Source organism: Tetrao urogallus, assembly GCF_951394365.1.
Source record: "Tetrao urogallus genome assembly, chromosome: 6".
Taxonomy (NCBI): domain Eukaryota; kingdom Metazoa; phylum Chordata; class Aves; order Galliformes; family Phasianidae; genus Tetrao; species Tetrao urogallus.
The window spans coordinates 14,580,761-14,600,445 of NC_136819.1; the positions used below are offsets into that span (position 1 = coordinate 14,580,761).

The 19,685-nt window shown below is 40.2% G+C and overlaps 1 protein-coding gene across 2 annotated transcripts in view; it reads right to left on the minus strand.

Moving 5' to 3' along the window:
• The window catches only part of BRSK2 (BR serine/threonine kinase 2), a gene marked incomplete at both ends in the record, with an annotated part of 294,707 nt that overhangs the window by 51,454 nt on the left and 223,568 nt on the right, over nt 1–19,685 (minus strand). For both annotated transcript variants that reach the window (XM_079537669.1, XM_079537668.1), the window contains 5 exons: nt 608–772; nt 5,616–5,647; nt 13,467–13,613; nt 16,556–16,624; nt 18,024–18,057. In XM_079537669.1, the coding sequence (XP_079393795.1) occupies nt 608–772; nt 5,616–5,647; nt 13,467–13,613; nt 16,556–16,624; nt 18,024–18,057 (447 nt within the window). The remainder of the gene's footprint in view (nt 1–607; nt 773–5,615; nt 5,648–13,466; nt 13,614–16,555; nt 16,625–18,023; nt 18,058–19,685) is intronic.

Genomic DNA, 19,685 nt, shown 5'->3' on the forward strand with positions numbered 1-19,685 from the left:
AATAAGCTGGAAATAGCCATGTATCAGCTAGTTAGATGTGCAATTCACAAAGCTTTTGAGAGCCTTGCTGTCTCCAACAGAGAGAAGGAAATACAGTTCTCCCATTACACATCTGGAGTAGAGGCACAGGACACATGAGGTAATGTATCCACACAAAGTCCACACCAAGAGCGATAAGAAGACAGATCTCCTGAGCCCTTAAGAGCTCTTTCCACTATATACCCCTCATAGCACACCAGGAAACACACCAACACTCAGGCATAGCTTGAAATAAGTAACAATTTGCCAACAAAGGCATATCCAACACAAATAACAGCACCGATACCTCTCCATTCAGACTGCATGGCCCACCTTTTCATGAAATGACCACATCTGGCAGCACGAGAAGAGACAGCAACACATCTCCACTGACACACAGTGCTAAGAAAGGCCCAGCGACTTCTTGCTTTCTCCCACTTCACTGGCCACTGGGCAGTCAGAGGGCGAGGCATTGATACAGGCCCCTCGTACCCACAGACATATCAAAGCCATCTCCACCTTTCCCCAGGACAGCAAGCATCCCAACCCATGGAGACCCAACTGATATGAAGTCTGAGCAAGTGCTTACTCTTCTGACAACAAGTCCTGTAAGAGTTTATTTCGGTCACGGAAGCAGCCTAACGAGTGCATGCTATCTAACACGTCTGGATCAATATCCTCCAATGAAGGGAGAGAACGAATCTGCACCTTTCGAGGGATTGGTTGCTCTGGTTCTGGCTCATTCTTACCCCCTCTGCAGAGAGAAGAAGATAACAGAGAGAAATAGGGTAGGGAAAGAAGAAGAGAAAAGAAACATGAGTTACAAATGAACCTGTACTCCGAAACGCAGCCTGCAGCAACAGATGGAAATAGCTTGTTCAATCCCCACTGAGAGACCAGATCTCACAACCAGACAGACAATCTCTTCAGGAGAAACTGCTGTGAAGGCTGAGAGTGATCAGCACCTTGTGGATTTTGGTCTTTTTGTGAGAAATGCCTGCATTCAGTCAGAAAGGCAGTAGGAACCTCACTTACCAGTGCCCTCATAATTTAAGCAGCTGTTCAGCATCCTAATGCCAAACATTTATAAAACACTACATGATTTTAGAGACGCTGTCTCATCAGCCAGACCTCAGGATGAAAAGTGCAAGCTGAACGATTCCCTTTCAAAGAACAAGCTGTGAACAAACCCTCGTTTCACCAGTTCTGATTACAACAAGCACTGCAGCCATTTCATACTTGGAAACTTCCAATGTGGCTTAAGAGATCTCACTATCAAGGTTCCCATTTGACAGACTTCAAAGGATTTGGGGCAAAATCACGCTTTTTATTTACATGCCAAAATATGACAACGTCTGTTTCTCTTCAAAAAAATTCTGGCCAAGTGTGATGCCTGAGGTCAATGGAGAAGCTAGGAACACACCATTAGTGACAGAGTATATTACTGAGTATATTACTCTTCTAAAAGTAGTTAACACAGGCTTCCTTCATAATCCTCTCATTCCATTCACCAGAGTCAGGAAATATTGATTATTCATTGCAATTAAAAGCTCTGGCTACAAGAAACAGGTCAAAATGTCAGGATATCTCTAACAGACTGAATAATACATATTTCAGGCACCCCGACCGTCCACTGCTTTTATTCAGCTGGGCAAGGAGCAACTTATGTCTACTCTATCCATCTAAATATTTGAGTTTGTTGTGATGTTCTGTGTGATGTTGAGGTTTACATATTCTTTGGGTGAGGTCCTCCCTTTCTATTACATGGTGTGAATATGTGACAGTTGGGGCCAAGCTCCCAGGGTGGACAACAGAAATTGGGAATAGCTAAACTGCATCAGATGGCAATTTGGACAAAGGACTTCCTTTTAATACTGGCAGAAATAAGGTGAGCATAAATTCTGAACTTACTCACAAGGCTTAAAGTGGTCTAGGCTCAGAAGCAAGCTCTCCAGGTACCTTCAGAAGAAAAGCAGCTCCAATTTAAATGTAACCCTAATTTTTCTTGAGTAGGTCAGAAAGGAAGTAAAGAAATATCATTCGTAAAAGCTCAAGGTCTCAGCCTCTAAAATACAGCTTATGATGCCTCCATGAAATCTCACAGAAGTCTCTACATCTTGAGAAATGATGATATTGTCCTTAAATCTAAGAGCTAAATTGGGAAATCTTGTCCAACTAAAGAAATGTCTTACTCTGTGAGTGCCCTATCTTCAGGAGGTAACTACTCTGACAGCTGGTTATTACTCAGAGTGTGTCAGGATTTAACTCCCAGCAGGTAAAAAGCAAAGACTAGATCATAGCTTTGCACAGCTAAAGCCAGTGATGAACCTTGTCATTAAGATAAATTCTTGCAGGACATACCTTTGGATAGCAGCTGAGTGCTTTTGTTTTCTAATGGTATGGAAATCATTTTTAGAAGGAACTGACTTCATTAATCATTTATTACATTAAAAGCAGAGGTCTTTGAGGTAATTTGGGATATTAAAAAGAAATCACAGCTTTTGAAAATTCGCAGAAAATCCAGGTTTCCTACTAGTTGTCTTAGTCTTTAGCAAGTATCACCTGCAATCATCTTTTATATCCATCAGCTTGGGTGCTATTTCTGGAGAGCACAACTCATTATCTTCTATGCAATGAAAAGTGGCTTTTCCTTATGCCCAGCACCTGGTCAGCCTCAGACATAGGCAGGAATATTCACACCTACTCATCAGGGACAAGAAAAATCTGCAAAGAGGTGCCTCGTCATTTGGCAATGCATTCAGAGCTTCAGGAAATGAAAATCACCAGGTCTGTGCTGTGATTGGCATGCCTGTATTGCCTGTTCCATTCTCAGTCTGGTTCAGAGTGACAAATTTGTTGCATTTCAACCCACACAGACATCAAACAATGTCAACCGATGAATACTGCAAATCACGTATATTTTTTAAAGTCTTGCATGAATGTAATTGCTGCTTTAGAACCCTGCCTCTTTTGTGAGGAATGGTGCATACAATGGATGTGATTCCAGAACAGGGCAGACTTTTTCAGTCTGTCCATGAAATTCTCTCATGAATCTCATTGAAATGCACATTTACACTAGAGCAAAGGAAAGCAGCACTGGTACCATTGTTCCTCTGATTTTTGTAAACTTGGTATCTTCACAATTAGGGCAATAAGTCAGTGCTACAGAAGTATGTATTTACTGTAACAGCTAATTTATTTGCCTTCTTGTTTAATTTAAAAAAAAAGAAGTGAAAACAGCTGCTGTTTTTTCACTGATTTATGATAACCTGCGATAGAGGTAAAAATAAATGATTTCAATTAAAAAATGGTTTAAAAGCTTCACTGAATTAATTTGGATGAAAGAACAAGAAGAAGTGGAGGTTGGTGATGAAAGGTTTCTCTTTGGTTTCTCCTTTTTTTTAGGCTTGTGGATCATTACTTCAACTTTCAAGACCTTTCTGTCTGCTGAGACTGCAATTAATTTTTTTCCACAGTTTCACAAAATCCTGAATATTTATTTGAAGAATCAAATGTTATGACTTATCATGTTCTGAGTACAACCTCCAGGTCAGTAGCTTATATACAATGGGTAAAGACTTTACATAGGACAGTAGTTATAAATGAAATAAAGAAAAAATGAAAGATACGAGCAAAACAGCCACAGCGACAAACACTTGTAACCACTCCTTCTCTGCCAGCATCAATACTTCCAGGCAAAATGAATGCAAAGAGGCTGTGAAACATTATCAGATGAAAGTAGTGGAGTTTTGAAGGTTCTAGGGTTATTCACAGACTAAATTTAGCCAAAGAAGGTTAACTTCCTTAGGTCAATCCATGGCCAGTAGAGAGAGAATGAGAGAGACTAATTTAAAAAGCTATTTTGAGTAGAAACTCTGCTTTAGGCAATCTGAACACTCTTCTGAAGGAGCCTTTCTCTCTCTTCACTAACTGTACTGGGAGTGCAGGGAGAACTAGCTTTTGCAAAACCCAGTTTATACTTATGAGAACAGTATTAGATGCCATTTTCATCAAGAAACACATGAAAATGTTTATGTCTACAATAAAAAATATCTGCCTAATTGTGCATGTGAGCCTGAGAATACTATATTCTGATCGGTGAAAACCTGCATGTAAAAATCTCAAGGATGGTTAGAGCAATAATAAAAGTAATCAATTATATTTAATTTTATTTCCTATTGTGATTCCTTGATTCTATGATTCTATTCCACTTTCAATCAAGACACAGAGAAACTGAAGTCAGCTGATTTTACTCCATGAAGAAACAAAGGGGACCAACTGCCTAGCCTGGTATAAACAGATTTTACTTCTGGAATTTCTTGTCAGACTTTACAGGAGAGCTAATTCAGACTTACAATTAGAGAGATCCCCTCCATTTCTCCTGCACTTATCCATGAGAACTACGCAAACAAACAAAAGAAAACTTGCAGCAAACAAGAGTCAAGTCCTTCTCTGGTTTTGGAAGGTGCCATGTTACTTGGGAACTGTAGAGAATGTGAAAAAGCCACAGGCAGAGTGCTATAACCATTTCAGGTGAACTAAGAAGAAAACATGGTATTCTACAAACTGCTGAATGCCCTTGGGTCCTATTGAAGTCAGTGAAGCCAGCAATTGAACACTGCCCATAAGATAGATTTAGAGAAAACAAAACAAATCAAAACAAAGGTGTTTCTTTTTCCCAGTGACAGGCTTAAATATCAGTTCATATCATCCTCAAATATTTCCCAAGAGCAGCGAGAGGAGGATTATGAAGGTAGGACTTTCCTTATCACCCACCCAGGGAAAGTGTAGGCATGCTGACAACCAGAAGCGTGTACTGAAGTATCATTTCCTTATATCCTCAGGTTAATGAAGTTATCATGAGTATAAACAAAAAATGCTATTTACTTAGGTTTGTTGAAATGCTGTAAGGGATACACAAGAGTGCAAGGTCACTTCTAAAAGCCATCAATCTTCCTTATGCCCAAACCACTCGACAGGTGCATTCTTTTCTCACAGACCTCCTGCTTCACTGTCAAGACTGCTGCTTTTAATCAAGTCACAGAGCTACTCTCACATCAACAGGTTACAAGGTCACAAGCAGCCTCTTAGCTTGCTGTGAAGAAGGAGCAGGGATTTTGAGACAGAAAGTCTCTTGTTCACAGGTGCTTACTTATCAATATAATCACTTTTGTTTCTAATTCAGAGAAAAACCAAGATGCCAAGAAGGAACAAGTGAAAGCTTTCTTGTCAAGATGGTATTACAAGGGATTCTCTGTATCACTTGAAGAGCAAACCAAATATGACTGTTATTTCTTTAAAAACCACAGTCACTTTTAGGTATATTTTTAAAACAGCAAGCTGCTGGACTGAACAACTTATTTCAGACAATTGTTAGTCACTGTAAACAAAATTACTAGCGTGAAGCTACAGAGATGAAAATATACTAGTAGCAAAGGGTAAAAAAACACATTCTCCTGTTCTCTTCCTCTTTCTCCACTTGTGTGAAATCCGCTCTCAAAATCTATTGTTCTCTCTTCAAACATCCCTAGCATTCCAGCTTTCATAACATGATCAATACTGATTGCATGCAAAAGTGAATTTAAAACGTTACTTACATATACCATATGTGTTTCTGAATATGTTCTAGCTGCAAAGAAAAGAAAACAAGAAATTAGCTCTGCAAAACGTAAGAGGAAATTCCATAAGACATCCCCACTCAAGACATGTCTCTAGTAAGGATCAAGCCTACCATTCCAGACCTGGACCTATGCAAATGAGAGGAACTTCTCACTGCATGCAGACCACACTCGTCCTCACCCCACCCCAGTGTACATGAGGCTGTAACTCTGGAAAAGGGAACAAGGCAGCAGCAAATCCCAGGAAAACACATAAGTACAATGCTTCACAGGTAAATGCTTTGGCTGTTTGTTTTCCCTTCCTACTTCCTTCCATTCTAAAATCCAATTGAAGATAATAAACTGCACCCTCCTATATGTGCATAATGCCTGACTTTACACTAAAAGCTCTTTCCTAGCTTTGTTTTGGAAAGAGCAAGAGAAGGAAATAAAAACTGAAATAGGTAGTATGCATGAACAAAACAAAGTGTGTACCTGTGACATGTTCTGCCAAGACTCTGCTTGCTAGGCTTCACATTTACCATTAAAAAACCTAAAGACCCATTGGAATAAGGTTTAATGTCGAAAAATACTGCTTATAGTTCCAACACCTTGAGTTTAGGTTCAAATTTCTTTTGCTTCCCTCTTTTCTGCTTCACACACAAGCATTTTATTATGTAATGAAGGACTGACCAAAGCAGTGGCTTTGTCCATCTATGAAAAGCAGATGCCAACAAACGTGCTACACAATGACCACATATTTCACAAAGACAAGGGAAAAAAAAAGCAACAGCTTTTTCCGAAATCCCAGACTGTTCAGATTACAGCAGAACAGCAGAATCTTCCCAACCTAGTTATTCTCTGAAGCACTGTCGCAACAGAAAAGCAATTTTTATCAATAGCCAGAGATTATTCATTGTGAGGACGATATTTCTTGCTTTCCCTTTATGAAAAACCTTTGTACACGCAGAGCAATGTGCACACTCACTGCTAACAGGCTGCTGTTTGTGCAACATGTGAGCGAGAGGCAGTGGAGAGCTGGAAGGAAATTCAAGCTATAAGATGAAACCACTGGCCCATTAAACCGGTCCGAAAGAACGGAGACAGCTGTCCTGCTATTACTTTCCACTTCAATTCCAGAATAATGAGAATTGGGGAGCAAAAGGGGAAGAAAAAAACAAACACCACAACAGAGGAATAGACACACAACAAAATTTCACTGATAGAAAGTAAGTGTTCACTGCAGAGAGGCAGGAATCAGAGGCCTCTGTACTATGGAACAACAGCTCCTTTCCTGGGAGACCCAGAAGATCTCATTTCTGCTTTATATTAGATCATTTTTTAAGTGAGACAGGGCTCATATCAGAAACAAAGAAACAAGGGAATACAAACTAGGAAAGCTTGACAGAAGGTGAGACCCGTGTCTCCTGACATCCTGTGGTTTCCAGACATGGGAACTCTGGTAGTTGAACTAGAAGAGAACATGGGGCCACATCTGTCTTTTTTCTTATTACTGCTCATTCTGGTGCTGCAGTATACAACAGAACCCCAGACTGCAGGCCTCTGACAAAGGAATTCCTTTCATCAGTCTCCTCTATTAAGAAGTCCTTTCACCCCCGCACTATTAAAAGAAGGGCAGAGTATTCAAGACACACTGGCATTTCCCCTAAGTGGCTTAATTCAAGAAGATAACGTCCATATCTATCTATGCATGTTCTCCTGTCAACCTAGAGATGCACTCTTCTTCCTCTTGGCCTTTGCAAGCTGAGGCACAAACAAATGAGAAGAGCCTATTCTGTATGCCTTTCACAGGGTAGGATTGTAAAATGGTTAGTTATCAGGTGCTTACTACAGCAAGAATCTGTTAAGGAGTGAGCCTCTTTTGCTTTGTAGAACCACTCTGTAAGATCACAGAATCCCAGGCCCTCTGGCTCCCTCTGTCCCAGCCCCTGCTCCAGAAGAAATGCGCAGAGCCGGCTGCCCAGACAGCATCCCAGCAGGACACTCCCTCACAGCCTCCCTGGGAAATCTGTGCCAGTGCTCCGGCACTGATGCAGCACAAAAGTGCTGCCTGATGGTCAGAGAGAACCTCCTGTGTGTCAGTTTGTGTCCCCTGTCTCTTATCCTGGCACTGGATACCACTGAAAAGAGACAGAGATGCATCTCTGCTCCTTATTTCCTACACACCACATGGAGGGTTAGAGATGTTAATGATTTCAGACAAGATGCAGATGATACAGCTAAGCGATGTCCAAGTCTCTTTCATGCTTGCTTCTTCTGCTGCATTTTCTGTCTCTGTGGGTCACATTTTTCTTTCTGACTGCAATATGCAGAAAAACAGCACTTCGTTCTGTAAGTCAGAGAGGGAAAAAGAAGAGCCACCAGTTCCTGTGTTAGTCACAGACCCCCTGGGCTCCTTCAGAGGAGATGTCAAAGAGAAATCCCTTCTGCTCATTCTTGCTGATCAACCTCCTCCGAGCTAACGATCCCACAGCAATTTTCTAAAAGAGAATCCCCCTAGCACTTTGATACACGTTTATTTGAAGGTGTCTGAGAGCTCTCATGTGAGAACACAATGGCTGCTGTTTACCTACAAATCTGCAGTTCCATCCACATCAAAATCATTGCTGTGAAGTACTCAGGGATACCCCAGATATGAATGGTACTCCATAAAACCAATTTCTATTCTGATTCAAATGTAATCGCATTGAAATGTTATTACAAGTGCGTACTTGCTGCTGCCAACATCTTCACCGCTTTTTTAAAGGTAATTAATTAATGCTTTGTTGCTTTTCATCTGCATTAAAGTGACAGGAGGGTTACAGGAGGGCGATTGGTTTTGACAAGGAGAAGTCTGTATGCTTTTTACTATGCAATGCAGGGGAGGGAGATACACAGTGGGAGCTAATCTTACTCCTCCTGCCTTCATTTAAACACAATGTTTAAATGCATATAAGTGACAAAGGCATTTAACAGCCCAGAGTGTTCTGCTTGCTGTTTGTACATGAGTTTGCCAAATTTAGGGCCATTTTATGGAAGTTGTTAAAATGCTGCTTCCTAACATCCCCTAGCCACCGCAGGCAATTGCCTCATGATGTCATCTCTGAAACAACAAAACATGTTTAGCTCCATTGCACATACACAGTCAGAGGAGAGATTCTGCAAGCTAAAATGCTGTGATAGAAGGAGTCGGGAAACTCCTTCATAATGGTTTTACACAAAAGAACTTCCTATACATATTAACCTTGATTACTGAAGCAGCATTGAGGACCCATATTCTTAAATCTAGTTTGATGAAAAACTGTACATGCTCATCAGAAAAGGAGGTCTCCTCCCCCAAGGAGCTTACATCTAAATACTGAGAGGGAACAACAGATGGAGACAGACAGGCAGATGGAAAACAAGACAGTGCCGTCTACATCCTCAGTACTGATCTTAGCAGACTGGTTGCCAAGCTGAAACATTCTGACCTGCAGAAAAACTTTCTAAAAGTCCAAAGGATGAGAGCTTCTGAGCTTGAACTCATGTCAGGTTTCAAACCTCCCCATCCAGAAAACAAACAGTTTCAAGCCCATCCATGCACTAACTCAATCTACATCTCAGATAATTCTTCTTCAGTTAGAAGATTCTCTAGTCTGAGCTTTAAACCTATTATATAATGTCAAGATACAGGCTTTTCCTGACCAAAGCATGATACAGGCTTTTCCTGACCAAAGCATTCAAGCTGATAGCACCAACAGCAGGAGAACCGTCACTTCCATCAGTAGCAGCAGTCATACTATAGCAGCCTCCAGGGACCTCAACAAGGGCAAGGTACTGCTGTGCTAAGTGCACACTGTAAGAATAGGCCTGTGGTAACCAAAAGCTTACTGCCTATGTACATCAACTGGACAACTGCCTCCACTCCACAGGTGGTGAAGTAAAACAGTTTGAATGATGTGATAGGCATCTTACCAAAAGAGCTAGAAAAAAAGAAGGAATCAGGATCATTTTTCCCTCCATCGTTTTTTCTATCGTGCTTTAGAAATTGAGAAGCATTAAAGATAATATCATTATAGCATACAGGAGACTCCAGGAAAAAAAAAAAAAAAAAGAACAGCGGAGAGGAGACTGAAAATTTGGGTAATTTAACTTGGCTAATATTTCAGCCTTAACATGTATGTGGACATCCAACACAAGTCATTTTATTCTCAAGTAAAATGTCAGCACTGGGAACAATAACAGCTTTATCACAATCCATAGTTTGGAATAGTTTCCATAGATCAGTGCAATAACTGATCTGCCCTGACCCTACTTGTCGTACATACACTCTTGACAACGCTACCTCTTCTTTAACAGGAAAGTGGACCAAAGCTCCTTCCTTCTCCTCTTTGCCTTTCTGTTTCTGTGGAAGAAAGCGTCAGACAATGCAAATGGATTCCACCACAGAACTGTAATTCTCCACTGCAGAGATGCTGAGTCATTGGAAACCTCCAAGGAAAACACATTCACTTTTCGAAGTACACATAATTGAAAGGAATCATATCCTGCAGTACTGCAAGCACCAAGAGCTCACACTGTCTTCCATAATCCTTACTAAACCTACAAGTAGTTCACTTTTCCCTCCTGACACTACTTCTGATAGAAAGCTGTCCCCATATCCCATTGACAGGGCTAGAATGCTTCTTCTCATTTCCAGGCTAGTTTCATGTTTTGACATGAAACTACTTGACATACATTTTTTTTTGTGCTAGTATCTTCCTTCAGTTTAAACCTTCTCTCCCTGATAATTACCTCCAGCGCATACGTGGATGACTAGTACATTCTCTCTCAGACATCATGTAGGTAGACTAAGTCAAGTTTTTTTAGGCTGTGCTATTCAGGGAAACTCACTCCAATTCCCACCGCCTCAGCATTCCTCCTTTGCAGTACTGCCTGTTTGATTTAATCTTTACTGAGCATGGGCAGTCAGAAATACCACACCCAGCAGTCAGGGGCTCCTTCTACTGAAAGAAAAATATGGATTCTTTTACCTAAAGCATGCTTAGCTGAACAAGCCTAGTAAAGGGTAGCACTCAGGCACATCTGACTATCCATCCTTCAGACTACAGAATACACGGTGAGTGTGAACCTTATTCCACTAAGACATAATGAAGTCCTCTTTCTATAAATGACTCATATATAACAAAACATAATGCCAACTTCCTAAGGCAGGAAAGGGCCAGCAACAATACTTCTGAGTGCCCTCTCCTCCAATAATTGTCTCAAGCTCTAACACCGAAGCCTAACGACGACAGTTGAACATGAAAGTTAGATCTGTTTTTGTTGATCATTTTAACAGATGGACTGGGGAAAGTGTGGGTGTACTGTGAAATGGCAATTACTGCAGTGGGGGAAATGCAGTTGGATGAAAAGGAAAAAAGATACACATGAAAAAAAGAAACAAAGCAGAGTAGAGAAGTGAAAAATAGAAGAAAAAGAAATCCTAGTGACCCTATAATCGCTATATTTTTCTGTGGAATTCACCAGTAAGATACTGAACAAATGATCAGTACATTGGCCCTTATTGTACCCAAGCCACAATTTTGCTCACATTTTTTATATAAATACCAAATTGATTCAAGTAAGACATTTTCTAGGAATACAGGCTTCCAAATAAACCCATACTTATATCCTCTTTTATTTGCAGGACACAGCTAAAATAAAATTCAGACCTCTCCTTGAAATGAATTACATATTCCTAGATCCTGTGCAGTAAACAAAGAGCTCCATTCTGCCTGGCGCTTTAAGTACCCACAACACTAACAGCATAGAAAGGGAAGTGTGACAGCAGCAGGGACAGCAAGCCAAGAGACCCTACAATAATGAAAATAAGATTGCAGCTAGTAACAAAGACCTATTCTTTTTCCTCTCAGCTCTCAGCTCTTACATGCATTTTACTTCAAATTCTTAGTCACAATCCAGTGTTGAGTACCTGTCAATAACAATTCCTCCCTAAGGAAATAAGAGCTTCTTTCTGATCAAGAAAATGGGGGGATCGCTATGGGACCTTGATTTACCTTAATGTTTTTCACTCTTGTGCGTGTACAGTCTCTGCTGTACCACACAACTTTAAATCTCCAGGCAAAGTTAAGAAATTAGAGTGTTCTCTGGCAAAATTAAATCCTAACATTTTGAAGAAGATCTGATGTCTGATGATCTGTGCTCATTGGCATACTCAAGCCATCTGCACTAAGATCTTTGAGAGAAAAATAAGAACATTTCATCTGTTCTGTATTGTGTTGGTTTCCTGAGCAAGAGCAGTAGTCTATGTATCTGGGATGCAAAAGGCAGCACACTCATCATTCAAGGTCTAATCTATCCACCCACTGTGGCCCCTACCCTCTGTTGCCTTACTGCTTTGTTCCATCTAGTTTGTGAGGTAAAGCATACTGTTAAATTTACATTATGGAAAAGAAACATACAGAGACTGGCTTAGTGACTTGGTCATAGAGAACAGCTCTCCGGTCTTAGGACACAGCCCTTGCCTCTGCAGCATTCTGTCCACGAAAATACTTGGAAAAAATAATTGTTTTCATTCTTTTGTTAAAAATCTAATAAAAAAGGGCTTTTAAAGTGCTTCATATATATACTTGGTTTTATATCAGTGCTACTCCTTCACTGCAATGTCACAGCTACTAGGTTTGCAAAGGTAAGGATAGCAGTAATACCACGAAGAACTTCTCACCTACATCTCCAAACAGAATATGACCTCGTTTTGTAATGAACAAAATAAAAACCTGGCTGCAGCTGTCAGGTAATACTGTAAAGAGAGCTGTGAAGGGAGTTTAAGTTCACTTTTCAGCAGACAGGTGTCTGCATCCCAAAAGCACCATCACAGCTGGTGAAGACTGATGCTGTTGTTAGCAATCTCAACAGAGAGGCCAAGCACTGATCTGCAAGTTTATTTATAAATATTTTAGCAGACTGAAGAACCAGGAGGAGTTTTAAATTTACATTTCTTTATACATACTCCCACTCAGAATCTGTGAGCTTAGTAGATCTGTATAAAATCATCAGCAGAGCCTGACAATAGGATTTACAAGGGCAATGTACCCATAAAGGCTGAAGCTTCCAGGGACAAGCAGACAAGCTTGCTTTCCAAAATGATTTTAACTGCTAATTTTTTTTAATTCCCTCAAACATTAACACAGTGTTAATGAAGGATACAATCACTACACAGTGCTCATCCATGCAGGCTCTCTGTCATAGTGATGGGCTATATCCTAGCTACAAAGATGCAGTGCTGAATGCCTGGAGCTCAGCACTGCGGGCCTAATCATGCTCAGGACCACAGGGCACAACATGAAACAGCAGACTACAAGGCACCTGCTCTGAAGGCTGCTAGAAGATAATGCAGAGCACACATAGGGCAGAATACAATGCAGCTGTGTGGCTTGAAGTGAGAAGTCACACTTTTGTCAGAAATGAAAAAGGAGCGTACTGTGTTTGACCTTCAAGCAATTACATCACGTCCCTGATAAACTGGCACAACCACCAGGAGAGCCAGACTGCCCAGGCAGATTCCAAAATGTGCTAATGGGTCAGTAGCACTGTGATCAGATTATGAAGGAGTCATTCTAAATACCCGCTGCAGCACATGAGGAAGAATTATGAAGATAGAGAAGCATCATAAAGGCAATCTGGACCCATCATTTAAAAGGGAAGGTGAGTAACCTCTTCCCAAAACTCCACCAACTTCACTCATACTTTGCTCAGGAGGAAATGCACAGAAACGGCAGTAAACCAAGTTACCTTAGTTAGTCAACTGTAACTGCAATGAGGTGACAAACAAAGCCTTGAGCACGTGTCTTACAGCAAATGCTTCCTTACCGTGAGACGTTTCGAGGCATCCACTTCAATCATCCCCCGCAAGAGGTTCTGACAGTCCGGAGGGATAAAGTGTGGCATGTGGAACACTCCACGTTTCACCTTCTCCAACAGCTGCCGCAAGTTGTCGTCATCGAACGGCAGGGCACCCTGTGGGGATGTGACGGATTTGTGGATGGGAGAGAGCAGGGAAAGGGAGTTGGAGAGAGCAAAAGGAGAAAACCAGGATAAACACAATGAGAGAAAGGAAAAAAGAACGTCAGCTCGTAATTAAGTATTATAATAAGTGAAACAATCTTTTCATCCACTGAAAATAAATAATTTCTTAGTGCTGCTGTATTTTCTCCAACATAAGGAAAAAGCAGAGGATATACAGGTTTTTTTATTAAAGCTTTAATTAGAAAATGACTACCAGTATAAAGCATAATACATAATATGAAATTGCCTTTCCAGGCAAATTCAGCAAAGACGCATGTATTCAGTTAAATTCAGCTCAAGCTTTTGATCTGCTGGTGTTCCTCCTGGGCATACTTTCACTGCAGCAATGTTTATCCTTTCCTTACTTTTAATCTTCCTGAGACACATTTATTGCAGACACTGGAAAAGAGGTGAACAGCATTTGAGTGACTTTCAGTAAAGAATATCCTCTTTCTGATGGAGCAGTGGAATGACACAGCTGAAAAAAGCCCTAACCAACATCAGCCCTCTGGAAGCAGCAGACGTTCTGCCTGGTTAACATATTCCATCCAGTTCCCATGCTGCAGTCAGGTCATCAGTTCCTACTGCTTCCCTACTGCAGCTCACTTACGTGAATAGCCTGAGCTTTTTTAAGATCAAATTTCATTTTGAATAGATCATCAGCTGGCCACAAAAAGCAGCAAAAAGCCTATCCTTGCTGCAAAGACAAAAAGGAAGAGAGTAGAAATCTTTAGGATAACTCCACTTTTATAGCAAGTATGCACCTTCCATGATATTCTCACTTCGCTCTTTCACTATGTGCTGAGCTTCCTTGGCTTCCAGGAGAGGTTGTGAGAAGTTGCAAGCTGTCAGCTGCCGTGATAATGAAGCTTTCAGTTGTTAGTGCTGGCACTGTTCTTACTACAGTGAGTACTGCATCTGTATAAGCAGGCCTGTGTCCACAGTTTGCTGAGACCAACAGCTTAATTTACAGAAGCCTTGGAAAATCTACCTGATGGCAACAACTACTGGATGCTGTTTACTGTTGTTCATTCAAGCAGCCATGAAGAAAGAGCCTCCCTGTCTTTCACAACCAACCTCTCGAGTTACCTACTTTTTTCCTTACAGTTCCAGACTTATGGGAAAATCAATTCTGATAGTTCAGTACTTTGGCTAACACAATTTAATCCACAATGAAGTCAGCAAGGCTGCTTTGTGGCATTTCCTGAAGGTAACAACTACAGATCTTTTATTACCACCACCTGTTATTAGAGCTTGAGAATTTTTGCAGAGTTTTTCCTGACATAATTAACTGGACAGCTCTGCACTCTCTGTCAATAATAGACTCATTTCAGTCATTTTGCAGGCTTGTGTATATATGTAGAAACAGACGAAGATGCTTCCCAGCAACAGAGGGACACCAAATCTTGACATAGAAGCCATCTTCAAACAAGAGTCCACACCTACATTTCCCAATCACCTTGCCAACCTCTCTTGCCTTTTCTTACAAACTCAAGATGTCGCAGCAGGAACTCATTTTGTAACTACTTTATCACCCATGCAAATAGTTGGTTAGGAGCAAGAGATTCCAGGTGATACTTGGTGAGATGGGTAAAACTCTTCCCGTGCAGCATTGAGATAAAAAAATATCTAACATTTTAAAATGTCAATAAACTATAATAACTAAAAATAATAAAACTGGTTAAGGAGAATTAAAGCATCATACTCAGAATATTACAAGATACGTGAATTCTAACCACTAAAAAAATTATCAGTGAATTTTTTGGAAAAAAATATACTTTATAATAAGTATAAGAAGTACTTTAAGCCAAAATTACGAACAGAATCTAACTCCAACTGAGTTTTAGTCTCAGTGAACAAGTGCTTCTATCAAAATAAAACATTTAAGTGAAGAATTAGTAACTGAAAATACTAATAAAAGGACATCAATACTTAGCTTCAGGCTTCTTGTTTTTAAAATTGTAGACCATCACTTAAACTATTACAAATATAAAATACTTAACGTGCATTAAATCTGTTCTCATATAAGCCATTAATTCTGCGCATAGTAACATCATGCTTATATAAGCATATATCTGTATTTTCCTACACTGTACCATGGGAATTGGTAACAAATGCCAAACCTATTCGCTTTGAGCTGGACATCCGATTATTGTATATTTGGGAACGTTACATTATACTGTAAATCAGAATAAATTCCACAGAGAATTGAAACTTTGATCAAAAGAAGGATAAGTTACAAGATACTGCATTTTGAATACTAAGAAAAGTACTCCAAGAGAGCCAGATGGAAAGTAATTTATACTTCATACTGTTGGCTCAGTTTTATGTTCTCTAGTGAACTAAATTAAAATATAGCCCAATACTTGCATGAAACAAAATTGTTGCACTCAAATCTTCTCTTGATAAAAGACTGCAGTTAACGTATGCATATACCTAATGAAATGTACATATACATACAGCAGAAGAAAAACAAACACTTGCAGAAACCTGCCATGTTTAATCCTGTGAAGGGCAACAATTTCTGTGTCTTGGAGTGGCGCACCCGTTTGGATCAAAAAATTCAGTGTGCTTCAAATGGGGCTCTTTAAAGTGCTGCAGCACTACAACACAGCAAATGATATTTATGGAGGCAACTCTTTGACACTTGTCTATGTTCTCATGTTCAGGACAGCCGCATTTCAAAGCAGCAGTGAAATATTCTTCATGCTTTTCCTCTGGGACTGATGTAGGACTAAGAGGAAAGGATGCAGTTGAGAGATACAAAAATAGAAGAACGAAAAAAAAACCCTATCTGTACATGATGTCAGTAGAATCACCATTAAATACAGCAGCATTTGTGAATATATATATATATATTTTTTTATAAGAATAGAGCAAGGAAGATGACTCACCACTAGCAACGCAAATAAGATGACTCCACAGCTCCAGACGTCTGCTTTCCTTCCATCATACTTTTCTCCCTGTGCAGCAATGACACAGAGACTCAAAAATGTGCTCACTAGTAAATGAATTTATTATTCTCGAAGAACAAGAGTGGGGAGAATGGGTAACCACACATTTTGATTCCGCCACCTGCTTCCCAAGGTGGCCTTTCCAACCAGGAGGCCAAGACGCAGCCCATTCATTTTTATTTTTTTTTATGAACAGCAGTTTACAGTTATCTAGATTCTATGAGAACAGGGTCAGAAGGAAACAGCATGAATGGCTGAGGACTGGAAATTTTTTAGTACTGATCCTGACATAGAGGCAGAGGTGTAATAACAGCATCAAGAATTTGCTTTTCTCCTTCCTAGCTCTTCAGGGAGCTTGTCATCAGTCACATTATTTGTGAACTCATAGTATGGGCTGGACAGTGTCTTTTGTATGCATGTTTGGCTCTACATTAGTGATATGCTTCAAAAGGGCGATATGCTCCTCTTGTAAGACCCCACTTGCATTCAGCTCTCAGGTCCCCAACCTAAGGAGGACGTAGATCTGTTAGAGTGGGTCCAGAGGAGGCCAGAAGGATGAACAGAGGGCTGGAGCACCTCTCTACAAAGACAGGCTGAGAGAGTTCTTCAACCTGGAGGTGAGACCTCACTGCAGCCTTTCAGTACCAAAAGGGAGTTCACAGGAAAGCTGAAGAGCAACTTTTCCAGGGAGTTTTATAGAACAAGGGATAATGGTATATTTATCTTAGATATAAGGAAGAATTTTTTCTTATTTTAAGGGTGGCGAGGCAGTGGAACAGATTACTCAGAGAAGATGTGGATGCCCCCTCCCTAGAAGTGTTCAAAGTCAGGTTGGATGGAGTTTCAGCAACCTGGTCTAGTGGGAATGTCACTGTCCACGGCAAGGGAGTTGGAAATTGATGATCTTTAAGATCCCTTCCAACCCAAACAATCAGAAAAATATAAAATAATAAAAAAGAACATCTGAAAAAAAGGGGGGAAACTTGGCCACTGTAATATTCAATATTTATTTTACGAAGACAAAAGGAATGGAAGGGGGGAAAGGATAGCTCCTATCATTTAAAAGAATCCAGTGTCACTGACAGCCAACTCCAGTTCTTCTGCTGAAATAGCTACAATGGGGAAGAAAAGGCATAGGTGTATAGAGTGGAAAGACCAAGTTAAATGAGGCTACTGCTTTTCTGTCTGATAACATGGCACAAAAGTACTGTGAGAACAACACAGGATTATTTCCCTCAGATGGCTGATGTGGCTTGATTCAGGGCTGAACCAAACAACCAAAGTCACAGCATGTTTATTCTCTCCTTTCGCTGTCTGTCTTGGACAGACCTCCTGTAAGAGGGTCTGTCTGCACACATACAATTAGTGACACTTTGAAGAAAACATACATTGATTTTAATCAACTTACCCGGATAACTTCAGGGCAGGCGTAATGCGGTGATCTGTAACACAAAATAGTGAGATGAACATGTATTTATGAACTATCTGCATTTCCACTTTGCTTACCAGAATCAGGATTGGCTCACTTACACTGAAAGCAAGTTTGCAAAAACAGCCCTTTTTATTACTGTAATGAGAATATATTTCTCAGACAAACCCAGAAATGGTCAACAACTAGCATAATTCAAAATTCAATGGCCCTAATATGAATTTCCTGAAAGGAATGAAAGAGCAGGCACATTTCATGATTACATAAAATTCCAGCTCTCTAACTCTTTACTTTCACTTGGCCATATATATAACTGGAAGAAAGACACACACTGCAAGGTCTTTTAGGGGAAAGAAAATTAAATGTTTTCAGAGCCAATGCATGTATCTCCAAACCATATCTTGCACCTCTTCACCTCTTCTGCTAAGAGTGCTCTCAATTACTCCAGCAGTCATAAAAGCTGCCAGTACATGATTTGAACAAGCAATTTATTTTTCTTAAAAAAAAAAAAAAAAGCAACAGCAAAACACCACATAGAAAGGATGGACAACAGCACTGTTACCTTTTGAGCTAATATATTCTCTTCACATCCTTCCACCCATCTATCTCTTCCTTGATTCTTGGCTGAGAATAGTTAATTACTTCCACTTGCCAGGTAATAATTTTAATTCCTAAAGATTATAGCCATGGCTATTTATTTTTATAGCCCTCATTAAAGTAACTTGACAAGTAAAAGGGATGCAAACTGTCTGAGACCTGTGTGCAAATCTCACTATTGTTTATACTGACACCTCCCAGCAGTCCCTGAGCCTGTCTTCATTTGTGCATTTGTTTCTTGTGACAAACACAATCATGGTTGGGCAATACCTGTCTCACAAAGTAATGAGCAAAACAGAAGCACAGTGAGGTTAGCTTTGTGCTAGGATTCTACTTTAATGCCCAGTGAGACAGTCCATTAATTACCTTTCCATACACATTACACTTATGGTAAAATACCATCCTGAGCGCATGGCACATCAGATTTGCTATCACAGCTTTTGGCAGACTGTGATAATATACTTGGAGTACAACTAGAACTGCAGCTACCTTGAATACAAAGCTTAAGCAAGGAGAAATAGAATATAACTGATCCCTCACAAACTCTGGGGAAGGTGGGACTTGGAAGGTTAGCATACTATCTAATAGCACTTCTTCTTTAAGAGGCTATCACAGGTATTATGACCAACCCTATGCATTCAGTAATTCAGTAATCTAGACCTGATTTTATAAACCTTGAAAGGTCTATCAAGACAAGAAATGTCTTGCCTTGGAGAGCTGGATAGAGTTCACCTTTGGATGCTCTGGGAGGTGAGAAAGTACTTGAACCCAGTGGGGAGGACAGACCCACTGGGCTCTTTTGGCAGCTCTGTCTTTGGCAGCCACACATGAGTTATTAAAATTTGCTGCTGGCCACAACTGGTTGACCAAAACCTCATCATAAGTCTGCTGCTCTGACTAAAACGAGAGCAACACCACTGCTGCTTTCCTACCTCCCAGAAATTTGCAACTCCAACAAAGACAGATTTCAGAATTCATAATTGCAAATGCTGAGGTATACAACCATCTTGCAAATATCCTTGAAAAGAAGAATGCAAGTATTGT